Source organism: Pogoniulus pusillus, chromosome 8, assembly GCF_015220805.1.
Source record: "Pogoniulus pusillus isolate bPogPus1 chromosome 8, bPogPus1.pri, whole genome shotgun sequence".
In the NCBI taxonomy this organism is placed as follows: Eukaryota; Metazoa; Chordata; class Aves; order Piciformes; family Lybiidae; genus Pogoniulus; species Pogoniulus pusillus.
Window position 1 is genome coordinate 7067962 of NC_087271.1, and position 13190 is coordinate 7081151.

A 13190-nucleotide genomic window follows, 5' to 3' on the forward strand; every position below is an offset into this window, starting at 1 on the left:
GATTGTAGCAGTTCGAGAACCAACACACTATTTTGGTTCAAAATTATGAACAGGACAGGGGAACCTTATGGACATTCTTTTGAATATAGAGAAGATGAGCAGGGCATAGGTTGTAAAAGGAAAATAAGGATGAAGTCTTTATCATTCATTAGTTTGCTCATTGGTACAAACAGCTAATACATAAACAATGTCTCACTCTTTGTTCCCTTTGCCTTCTGCCTTACACCTCCACCCCATGGCTCAATACTGACCTTGACTGACTAGATAACACCTGTGACCTTGCTGGTTTTCTATCCAGGGGGAATGAAGAGGGTGGTGTTGGCCCCTTCTAGAATCATAGAATCAACCAGGTTGGAAGAGACCTCCAAGATCATCCAGTCCAACCTAGCACTCAGCCCTGTCCAGTCAACTAGACCATGGCACCAAGTGCCTTATCCTCTCTTTGCTTGAACACCTCCAGGAACGGTGACTCCACCACCTCCCTGGGCAGCCCATTCCAATGGCAAATCACTCTCTCTGGGAGGAACTTGTAGTCCTGAACTAGGGCAAAACCAGCTTGTTTTTCCCAAAATCACCACAGAAGTATTTACTAGAAGAAAAAGGCAGATGGTGGCTGCACAGCCCATTTAGAACTGAGGCTACTTTGGATGTTTGCTGGTGAAACACCATGATTTTCTCAGAAGTTATTTTTATTCAGAAAGATATATGTTAATAATAATCATCAAAGGAGAACACTAATGATCAGTGTGATGGTTCGGGTGTTCCCCCCCCCCCCCCACTTTGGCAATCACCCAGACTAGACTCAGATGGCTCTGGAAATTGAATGAAGCTTATTATTTACAGCTTAGCAGAATACACAAGCAAATATTTACAGTATATACAGTTATAGACAGAAATATACATGATAAAAGCTAACACAGAAACACAACTCCTCTCCCAGAAACCTGAGTCCCCAGGAGGGGCTCTCAACCACCCCTTCACCCTCCCCCTACCCCTCTGTACCTTACCCCAGTCCCAAGGAAGAATGGAAGCCCTGCCAGGGGGTTAGGAAGCAAAGTGGATTAGGAAAGAAAAATGGAGGGTGAGGTTAGAGAGATGCAGCTCAGCCAGTTCCCCAGCAGCAGAAGTGAGACTCCCTTATCTATGGTTGGATTTTTCTTTTTCTACATCTCAGCAAGCCTAGGAGTGAGGTAGACATCAGCCTTGTTTTCCTTCCACAGCCTGTAATGCAGTCCTTCTCACCAAAACATTCTGGCTAGGCTCAAACTAGCACAATCAGTAACTTAGTTGGGGAAAACAACTGTGGGTCTGTAGCAATCCTGACACTCAGGGCGAGAAAACATGCAGCTATTATTTCCACAGTTTGTGCCTCGATTACTCTGATGGAAGTTCTAATACCTCATCATGCAATTATCACACACACTTACACACAGAAGTATTCAGAAGCACAGCAGTGTTTAAAAAAAATGACTAAGCTTTGGGTAATTCAGACTGGCTGAAAGCCACTGAACAGCAGATGGCAGACTCGCAGCTCCACGGAGGCTTGGATTTCCTAAACCCTCCGATTTAATGCTTGGAGTCAGCTCTGATACTGGTTACATTTTATCTACTGCATCTTCTTGGCCACGAAAGCACTGCTGTTCATCACAGATCTTGCCACAGGTTAATAAATGCCACAACAACTCAAGGTGACAACTCCAGTCTGGCCTAAGATGAGAAGAAAGAGGTGGCAAAACTGGCTGATTAACATCACTGAAAGCAAGCCAGGATGCTTCCCTTCAAATAAAGAGATGGGAACATTTGGTCCTTCTCAGGCAAGAAATCTTCTCTTCAAGAATTGATCTTTGGTTAAATCCTGATCCCAAATCCTTTTAAATCAGTCAGATGGGACTGATTCCCATCATAGGTACCTAACTGCCTCAAACACATCCAGCTGCTCTCCTAGGTCCTTAAGGAATCCATGAGCAGACTTCCAGGGACATCAACTGTCAATTCAGGCTTAGGGTTAGCAGCCTGACTGGCAGTGGGTATTTTTGTTTGAAATTGGAGAAAAAGTTGTGCAATATGTGTGGGCATTGTCTAGCCCTCAATTTCTAGGATTTATCTATGTGATGGATTTGAACATTGTTTTTCACATCTCACAGTGCTGGTTACATCTTCTGCTTATCTTGTTAGCTAAGTCATCATCAACGCATCAGAAAGTGCAAGTATTCCAAACTGCTCAAGTGCAATAAACACTTCTAGTATAAAACAATCTTTAGGTATTATACTCTCCTGTACATCATCAGTGAGTGGAGAAAAGAAAAAAAAAGGCAACTCTGGATCCAGTCTCTCCATCTGGCCTCCTGGGCCTCTGACAGCATAAAGTTCCTATCCAGAGCAGAGTAAATAACTGTAAAAACTAAGGTACCTATTCCATGTGCTTAGTTGTGATTCTGCACAGTTTAGAATCTGCCCACACAGAGTTAAGAGGAATGCCCTTCACAGAGAAAAGACAGCAGCCACCACTCAGATTTGCTTGGTACCACACTCAGAAAGCTTTCATCTGGAATAAGTGTGCCCTCTGCATGGGTTTGGGTGAACAGACTCTACAGTTAACAGAAAACAACATCTGAAGAGAAGAAGCAGCCACGCTGAGAGGCAGCATATTAAAGTCTCCCAAGAACCAAGAGGGTTTAGACATTCGTGGCCCTGCTGAATCCTCAAGAACTCAGACACACAACAGCACAGCTCAGCCAGATATGTACCAGGCAATCAGCACACACTAGTGTCAACAACAGGTTCTGTAACCCTAACCACACCCACTAAGATAGTAGCTGCAAAGAGTACATGATTATCATAGGATGAGAGGATGTTAGGGGTTGGAAAGGACCCAAAGAGATCATCGAGTCCAACCTCCCTGCCAGAGCAGGACAATCCTATCTAACACAGATCACAGAAGAACACATCCAGACAGGCCTTGAAAGTCTCCAGAGGGGGAGACTCCACAGCCTCTCTGCGGAGCCTGTTCCAGTGCTCTGTGGCCCTTACAGTAAAGAAGTTCCCCCTTGTGTTGAGGTGGAAGCTCTTTTGCTGTAACTTACACCCATTGCTCCTTATCTAGCACAGGGAGCAAGTGAGCAGAGCCTGTCCCCCCGCTCTCCTGGCAGCCTTCAGATACTCATAAACATTGATCAAATCCCCTCTAAGTCTTCTTTTCTGCAGACTAAAAAGCCCCAGGTCCCTCAGCCTCTCCTCATAAGCCATGTCCTCCTGTCCTCTTATCCTCATAGCCCTCCCCTGGACCCTCTCCAGCAGATCCCTGTCCCTCTTAAACTGGGGAGCCCAGAACTGAACACAGTATTCAAGATGGGGTCTCACCAGAGTAGAGGAGGAGGAGAACCTCTCTTGATCTGCTGGACACTCTCCTCCTAATACACCCCAGGATCCCACTGGCCTTCTTGGCCACAAGGGCACATTGCTATGCCATGGTTAACTTGTTAGCCACCAGGACCCCCAGGTCCCTCTCCACAGGACTGCTTTCCAGCAGATCACCTCCCAGCCTGTACTGGTGCAATTTGTTATTCCTCCCCAGCTTCAAGTTCAGCGTGACAGCACGTTACTAGGGAGGTCACAGAATCAACCAGGTTGGAAAATATATACAAATGATACATACCTAAACACCTCAAGAGACCAGTGAAATACTTGAAACATTTTCTGGGCACCTCCCTAAACTGCCCCCAGTGGGCCAGCATAGCCCTTAGTTCTGGGAGGCCACTCGGTTGGCCTCCAACCCAGTCAAAATGAGGAGCCATGTGTGTGTGAACTTTGAGAGCAAATGAATGCAGTATGTGAATAGTTATCTCTTACCAATAATGGACTCAATCAATTAGTAACAGCTGAATCAGAAAAAAAGTGTTCTATATCGGTTGTGATCTGTGTCTCATCCTGACCCAATCCTCTGTCAGTGAAGGGGAACACACAGGAATGTGTGCAGATTAAATTAGTGGCACAAGTTTAGGATCAGTGTTTTTAAAGAGCCCACATTTTTTTGAAGGTTCAGATGAAGGAACACTTACAAAAGACAGTAATTAACTGTGTGTCACTTGAGTCCATGCTAAATTCCTATGTGAGCTCTCAAATCGTGGCAAGCATCAGATGATTCAAGGCTGTCTGCCAGTACCTTCTTTGACAGTTAGCCTCATAAATTGCTTGCTCTTAGGTCCCTGTAGTCCTGCTTGAATAAACTGGTAGAGAATGATCTAAAAATATAAAGAATATGAACAAAAACAACCAAAAATGTGGTTTTCCTCTTTAGAAATACTTTCAACATGTATCTCATGTGAAAAAAGGAACATGCCAAATGCATTTGTTTCTTTCTACTCAGGAACTGTACGTGTCCCTTTCAGGAACTGTACATTCCAAAAAGCCTTTATTTGAGGCACAAATGCTGCACAGTGACTATCACATTGAAGTGCTAATCAACAATCAGAGAAGTCTTTACTGTTCTGCATGGATTGTGCTTCCTGTCAGGGCTCTTCACACAAGTTCGACACCTTTGTTCTTTGGACAGTCAGAACATGTGTGTGCCACGACACAATAAATCAGCTCTTTCAGTTCTATGTTATTTTACAACTACAGGTGAAGAACAAAGGTGGTTTTTCTTAATCCTGTCTCAGGTTAAAAGTGCTTACAGGATAAGGGAAAAGGGAGGATCAGGGCAAAAAAGCCATCTGCACAACTAAACAAAGATCCAAGATCTTCCATTCTTTTCTCTTGCTAAATATGCAAGGAGGGCTCAGAAAATACTGTGACTATTTTTATGTAATCTCTCCCTACTTTTGGTTGCCTGCCTCAACAGCAAACAACTAGGAACCAGTATAATCTCTTGGTGGTGCCTCAAGCATCCATGGAATGTGTTCAATTACTTACTCTTTAACGACAGTAGCCCTGCCCTGGCAAAATGCCTTATGAAGAACTTCACAAATGTATTTTTCTCAGAGGAGAAGAAATGGGCAAGCAAGGAGCAAAAAATTCCTCACTTTCTCCTTCAGTTGATTATGACACATTAAAGCTGTTAAAAATTCAAAGCAAGCTTACTTCTCTGAGCTAAAAGAGAGCTAAGGCAATGGGTCAACCTGCTGCAAAGCCTGAGAGCCTGTATCTAAGACTCTGAATGCTTGCAAAAGGATAAATTAATTGTTTCTGTGCATTTTGATAGGAAAGCCAATAGTAAGCACAATCACCTTGGTCAAGAATTGCACTCATGCTCTGTTTCCTATACTGACTACAAGCTACCTTGATTTAACATAGCAGGACAGTGCAGTGTGTCCAGTAAAGAACATAAGGTAATTTGTGCTTGGTCACGTTAAAAGAGACTCTGCTCCTTTTCTTCTCAAGGACCAGCATGTCAGGACAGGCAGTGTAATTTCTAGGACCACATAAGGCACAGCATTGCCATTTGAAAAATTCAGATGCATTTTTTTTCCTTGAACCTTTTTGCAGTAAGGAACAAGCAGTCTGGATCTTTTCTTTTTCTTTCTGTCACCAATAACAGGCTTCTAACTGAAATTTTAATGCCATCTACTGTACAGTGTAGGCCACCCTGAAAACAAATAGAAAGTGTCCGGAGAAGGGCAACAAAGGTCGTGAAAGGCCTGGAACACAAACCCTATCAGGAGAGGCTGAGGGAGCTGGGGGTGTGCAGCCTGGAGAAGAGGAGGCTCAAAGGTGACCTCACTGCTGTCTACAACTACCTGAAGGGACGTTGTAGGCAGGTCGGGATTGGTCTCTTCTCCCAGACAACCAGCAACAGAACAAGGGGACACAGTCTCAAGTTGTGCCGGGGGAAGTATAGGCTGGATGTTAGGAGGAAGTTGTTGCCAGAGAGAGTGATTGGCATTGGAATGGGCTGCCCAGGGAGGTGGTGGAGTCACTGTCCCTGGAGGTGTTCAAGCAAAGACTGGATGAGGCACTTAGTGCCATGGTCTAGTTGACTGGTTAGGGCTGGGTGCTAGGCTGGACTGGATGATCTTGGAGGTCTCTTCCAACCTGGTTGATTCTATGATTCTATGATTTTTGCTTGCTATCAAAAGCCACCTTAAACACAGACACATCCTTCTATAAATCCTAAAACTTGATAGCTTTATGATCTTGTAAAAGTGACTTCTAGTAACCAGTTCAATGTGTAATATTAAAAATATCCATGTGGAATACAAGCTTTTTTCAGCAACAATAAAATTCTTTGCAGAACAGGTACATTTATTAAAACTTCCTCTAATCAGATGCACTGGAAAACTGAAAGTTCCTTTAACTGTGAATTTATTTCGAAGGCAAATGTGTTCTTAGTGCTGGAAAAACAATTTGTAGGACTAGCAAAAGTTTCCAAGCCAAATTTCAGAAGAAAAGCTTGGCAGCTTCTCTTTGTAACATTTACATCTAAACAAGTATCCACACTGCAGCAGCTTGTAAAAACATGATCACAAAAGGGCTCAGTCCTAGAAATACTCTGAATCTTTGAAAGAGCTCTGAATTCCCTCTAAAACCAGTCTTCAGCAGAAACAAAATTACTCAAGCTGTAGAATTTTAAGTGTATAGCCTGATACATTGGGATATTGACAAAATATTCAACAGAGCTACTGTTTAAAGTAATTAAAGCTTCACAGTGTATACTGCCTTAAGAAATAATTCAAATCATTACTATAAAACCCCTGTATTATTAGCTGTCATGAATGCAAGAGAAGAAGAATGAGTTCCATTTATTTTATGTATCTGTAAACAGAGAGGAACAATCAAAATGCAGTGAAGGAATCCTAGTCAGCATCATTGGATATGGTTACAGGACTGTATATTAGTAAACTACAGACAAGAGACTGCAATGCAGCAGATTTGTACAAGCATGTAGGGAGGTTACTACACCTAAAAATTAAAACCACCAAAGGCTGACTGAAAACAGTCACTACACATCTTTCTATACACAAAATAAACCAGCAGCAGATAAATAGTCTAGACATAAGTCCTACTGCCCTTACTCACCCTGGCAGCTCATTACACACTTGGAAAGAATTGGGTTCAATACTACAGGAGACAACAAAGCTATATTCAAGCTCTGGCCTCTGTGACTCAGCCTGGGAGATTGCTATAAAGATCATAAAAAGCAGTGAAATGACCTAGATATTCAGAAACCAATTACATCCCATCTGCAGTGGATATGCTGACTCCATAAAAATAATGTTTCCTTCCCTAAAGGCAGGCCAACAAGAATCTTAAGCAAATGAATAGGGTTCTATATAGAACTCTTAAAGAAACACAGCAAGGAAAAAAAAAACATAACTAAGCAAGAAATAATTCCATTACTGCTTGTCTTTCCACAAAGGATGAAAAAAAAAAATTGATAGAATAGGCAAAATTCTTTTTTTCCTTTCTCTTTCTGAAAGAGAAGACTCTTGCAGTGACTGACAATGCTTAATTGCTTATTCAAACAACTGTACTTACTGGAACTGTGCTCTTGCCTGTGTTCTGGGCATAAACCCAGCTCATTTTTCTATGAAATGAATTGAAGACATTGACACTTTTACAAAATAAATTAGTAAGAAGTGTGAGTAAACAGTTTTGTCAACAACTCACAGATCACAGCATCAAAGAGTGTTAGGGGCTGGGAGGGACCTCCGAAGACCATCCTACCAAAGAAAGAGCACCTACAGCAGGCTACACAAGAACACATCCAGGCAGGTTTGGAATGTCTCCAGAGAAAGACACTCCACAACCTCTCTGAGCAGCCTGTTCCAAGGCTCCGGCATCCTCACAGTAAAAAGAAGTGTCCTCATGGTCCTATGGTATCTCCTCTGTTCCAGCTTGCACCCAGTAGCCCTTGTCTTGTCACTGGACATGTGTGGCTGCATCCACCCATCGCTGCCCTGAACATCTTTATCATCAGGAATGAGGGCTGCCCGGGGAGGTGGTGGAGTTGCCGTCCCTGGGGCACTTCAAGGCAAGGTTGGACGTGGCACTTGGTGCCATGGTCTAGCCTTGAGCTCTGTGGTAAAGGGTTGGACTTGATGATCTGTGAAGTCTCTTCCAACCCTGATGATACTGTGATACTGTGATAGTTGAGTGTCTAGGGCTGGGTGCTAGGTTGGACTGGATGATCTTGGAGGTCTCTTCCAATCTGCTTGACTCTGTGATTCTGTGAACTCTTCCCTATTTGTTAAAGCTTTACTAAAACTAATGCAGAGCAGTATTAAATTTTAACAAAAACTATCACAGACCACATGTTTTAAATAACTGAGGAGATAAGAGTGTGAAATAGCTCTGCACAGAATCAAAGTTTTTGTAAACACTTCTACAAGTACTTTACTTTGAAATTACTGGAATAGAACTGCCAGAAGAAGGTGATTTTACTGATGAAATCTATGTGTTGCATGTTGTACCATGAGAGATGAGACATGATTTTTCATAGAGCCATACAGTAGTAGACCAAAAATATGCTGTCTCACTGACAAAATACTCCTATGCCTGCTGCTGGCATTGTTTAATATTTGTTTCTTCTTACCTTTATTGAAGAAGCTGCATAGAGCATATCCTCAAGACTGAAATGGCAACACTGGTTAAGATATTCTTGACAAAATTCTTGAATGAGTTGTAGATTATACAGGCTGTCAGCCAAAGACATTGTCTCCTTCAAACAAATATCTAAAAAGGAAGAATAGAAGCAAAGATTAGATATAGTTACAGACTGACAAACAAGTGCTTTTTGCTTGGGTGTACTCAGGAGCATCTTCTGTCTACATTCAGACTTAATTTTGGGTTTTAGGAGGATTTTTTTTCTGGTTTAAAACTCATTTTTTCTATTTTACCTTTGCAGTTTTGTATCTTTAGATATTTTCCCAAACACGTTGTTTTCACTACTTCTAAGTTTATTTTTCCTGCTTTCCCTTTTGTGCAAACCAACAAATGGTTTAAACTCCTGCTCTTTCTTTGAAATAAAAAATACCATTTCATCACTAATATTTTCTTCCATTAGATTGTCCACCTAGCCATGGCAGTAGGAAATGTATACCTTTTCATATATATACACTGGCTAGTCATCTTTGGTTAGGGACCCGAGAGTATATTTTAATGCTATTGACCCCAAATCACCCTAAACCACCTCACTGTGGCCTTTCAGTATCTGAAGGAGGCCTACAAAAAAAGCTGTGGGAGACTTTTTAGGCTATCAGGGAGTGACAGGACTAGGAGGAATGGAGCAAAGCTGGAGGTGGGTAGGTTTGGACTGGACATGAGCAGAAAGTTTTTCATTATTAGAGTGGGGAGACCCTGGAATGGGTTGCCCAGAGAGGCAGCAGAGGCCTTGTCCTTGAAGGCCAGGCTGGATGAGGCTGTGGCCAGCCTGCTCTAGGGTAGGGTGTCCATGCCCATGGCAATGGGGTTGGAACTAGATGATCCTTGTGGTCCCTTCCAACCCTGACTGATTCTATAATCCCATAAACAAGCCCCAGCACCAATTTTGTCTTATACATTTATTTTTCCATGTTTGAGATGAGATTTTACAAAGAACTGAAGCCTCCAAAACACAAAATACCACACTCTCAAAGTGCTAAAGACAAAGAATTAGTAGCAGCATAAGACAAGTGTAGTTAGACAGTATTCTCTGAATACCACATAAGCCCAGCTAACCCCCTGTACTCTTTTTACAAGTGCTTCAAGGGAAATTATGTAGCAATAACAACTTCCTAGGAATAAAAAAGACAGTCCTTCTTGAAAGGAGGACTGAATAAAAGAAAATCAGATTCCAGAAACACTTCCAGAACATGCACCAGATTTTATTCCTGCAACAGGAGTATATGAGAGAGATCTACAGAAGTTAAAAATTATATAGGATAAAGTTGTTTGTTTGTTTGTTTTTTCAGACAAGGGACCTACTTTGAGACTAGCAAGATAAGGATTCCCATTCTGAGGAAATGAGATATATTCCACCATCTCAATCCCACGGATGGTGATGAATCATAGAATCAACCAGGTTGGAAGAGACCCCCAAAGATCATCTAGTTCAACCTAGCACCCAATCCTATCCAGTCACCTAGACCACAGAACTAAGTGCCTCATGCAGGCTTTTCTTGAACACCTCCAGGGACGCAGTCTCAAGTTGTGCCAGGGGAGGTCTAGGCTGGATGTTAGGAGGAAGTTCTTGACAGAGAGAGTGATTGGCATTGGAATGGGCTGCCCAGGGAGGTGGTGGAGTCACTGTCACTAGAGGTGTTCAAAAAAGTTCTGCATGAGGCACTTAGTGCCATAGTCTAGTTGATTGGACAGGGCTGGTTGGTAAGTTGGCCTGGATGATCTTGGAGGACTTTTCCAACCTAGTTGATTCTATGAGCAAACAGTGAGCTGCGGTGACAACGCAAGCCAACAGGATACTGGGTTGGATTACTAAGAGCGTCACAAGCAGGGATAAAGATGTCACTGTCTCAGTTCTGGTCAGGGTGCACCTTAAGCACTGAATGCAGTTTTGGTCCCCACTGTACAAGAAGAATGGGGAGAAGCTGGAAAGAGTAAAGAGAAGTGCCACAAGAATGATCAGAGGACTGGCAGATCTGTCACATGAAGGAAGGCTGAGAGAACTGGGTTTGTCCAGCCTTGAGAAGAGAAGGTTCAGGGGAGAACATCATAGCCATGCACAAGTGTATACAGGGTGGCTTACCATGAGAAGGGAGACTCCCTTTGTACAAAGAGTCCCACAGTAAAGACAAGGGGCAGCAGGCACAGGTTGCTACTGGGCAGATTCAGAATAGGTGCCAGAAAACTTGTCTTCACCATTCAAACTATTAGACATTGGAATAAACTCCTAAGGGAGATGGTGGATTCCCCTACATTAGACAGTTTGAAGGCCCAGCTTGACAGGGTGCTGGCCCAGCTCATTTAAACTATATTCTTATCCTGACAGGTTGAGCTAGGTGGATCCTTGAGGTCCCTTTCAACCTGGCATTCTATCAATCTGTGAACCAAAACTGGACTACTTGCAGAGGAAGACTAATGGGCTGCCCAGGGAGGTGGTGGAGTCACCGTCCCTGGAGGTGTTCAGGAAAAGCCTGGATGAGGCACTTAGTGCCATGGTCTAGTCGACTGGATAGGGCTGGGTGCTAGGTTGGACTGGATGATCTTGGAGGTCTCTTCCAACCTGGCTGATTCTATGATTCTATATGACTCTATGAATTTAAAGATGCTTTGGAAGGGGAGAATGGAAAGGTTTGGCTCAGTGACCTGGGCAGAACAAAAGAAAGAAAACATATCAAAAAGGCAGACATCATATTAGGAGAAACTATTCCAGCCAAAAGGCACTGCTGGAAGAACAAAGGCACACAGACAGGCTAAAAGCATGTTTTGGTAGAAAACAAGAACAAGACATAAAACATTTAAACACTCAGCCCTTAGAATCAGTGCAGATTTTAATGAGCTAGACAGTTCTAAGATCAAACATGATAAATTAATGACAGGGATTATATAATTTTGTACAACAGCCCATTTCTTCACTCGTTGACATGAAGTCATTCCTAGCTCTGTATTCCTTGAAGAAAATCTAGATAATCCAGATTTGAAAGTTAAATCAAGCCTTAATGAGCAGGAACAATCTATTCCAGACTACTGAGAACTTCAGATGAATATTTTTTTCCCTTTTTTTTATGTTAATGCATTTTAAAGCATTTTTGCATATGCATTTTTGTTACCTGCCTTTCCCAGTTTCAATACAGACCCAAATCTCAGTGAAATGCAACAGGCATCACAAATTATATTTCTTAATTACAGGAACATAGGCCAAGTCTTTTTAAAAGTGTTTCCAGTCACTTCAGAGCATCTTTGGATTTACTTCTCAGACAATGACATGCACACACATATATCTTTAGGAAAGATGATGTCAGGACACCTAACAAGAACACTGAAACTAAAGCTCCAAAGATGACATGTGCCTTGTTGATTGAAGTTAGGTGCTGGAGTGACCTGCAGGTAAGTATAGATGTGGTCATGCAAGGTATACAAGACCTTTGGGACTGTTGGTATTTTCAGCCATGCTGAAACAAGACAAAGCACTCAGTGTCACTCCCATTCAACACTACCCAATTTTAACTCTTCCCTATGTGGCTGCAATATTCATGCAAACTTCACCTGGTAGTTTTTAAAATTCACAAGCTGAAGGAGAGTGGTGAATGCATGCAGCTTGGTGTCTTTCATCTCCAGTGTCTACTGTGATAAAAGCTTCCTAGAAAGGAGCTGAGTGTATGAATTCCTGATTTCAGTCCTTTGCAAGCTTTACACCCTCGTATGTACAAGGGATTCCTGGATTTCTCAGACTGCTTCTGTGAAGTGTTCACACGACATCAAAGGCATCACGGCCAGAATAGAGGCAGAAAATGATGGGTGTAAGCTGCCAAGATGTTTTATAACTACATGAGACATTTCGTTGCCAAAAGGAAGATATGACTTTAACCAGGCCACTGAGCAAAAGCATAAGGCAAAGCTGCTTATCAGCTGACGAGTTAATTGCTATTATAAACCTGCACACCACCAGAATTCTAGACTGTATGTTTTTTGTTTACCCTATAAATGATAAGTAACTGTCAGGTGAACTAAAAGGCCAGAATACAGATGAGCTAACTATCTGCCAGTGCAGCTACACTGCGCTTGACTAACTCTAACCTCTTCCTTTTTTCAATCTGTAATTTCACAGATTCACAAGAAAGCACTTAGGTAGCTTCAAGAGTGAGTTTTCCAGGTGGTTTGACATTTCATAGCAGAAAGGTAAATGTGTTGCCACAGTCAGATTTGTCTGGGATGTTTACGTTAGCCTAATAACATAAAAATAAGCACAATACAGAAAGACACCTTGGTGCTTTTAAATGTAAAAATAAATAGGCTCAAAGTTAATATTCAACCTGTCATGCTCAGACTATGCCTCCTGTGTGTCATAATTAAAGCACCTTTCTTCACAGAGTCCTCAAATACAGACATGTAAACTTTTACAGGCACATATTTACCATCTCAGAGACATATTAGACATACCCTCCAGTTTAATGATATCTGGACAGTAGAAGTGAATCAGGGCTGCCAGAGCACAACCATCTGTTCCATCTTTTAGTAGATTCTCCACCAATGGGATGCATGGCAGCTGTTTAAGTAGTGTTTGCTCCTTCCTGTAACGAGCCTACAATACAGAATGA

The 13190-nt window shown here is 42.3% G+C and overlaps 1 protein-coding gene across 4 annotated transcripts in view; it reads right to left on the bottom strand.

Annotated features, from left to right (window-relative positions):
* The window catches only part of CAMSAP2 (calmodulin regulated spectrin associated protein family member 2), a 93610-nt gene that overhangs the window by 28366 nt on the left and 52054 nt on the right, over positions 1–13190 (bottom strand). For all 4 annotated transcript variants that reach the window (XM_064147122.1, XM_064147120.1, XM_064147119.1 and 1 more), the window contains 2 exons: positions 13033–13174; positions 8531–8670 (listed from right to left, as the gene is read on the bottom strand). In XM_064147122.1, the coding sequence (XP_064003192.1) occupies positions 8531–8670; positions 13033–13174 (282 nt within the window). The remainder of the gene's footprint in view (positions 1–8530; positions 8671–13032; positions 13175–13190) is intronic.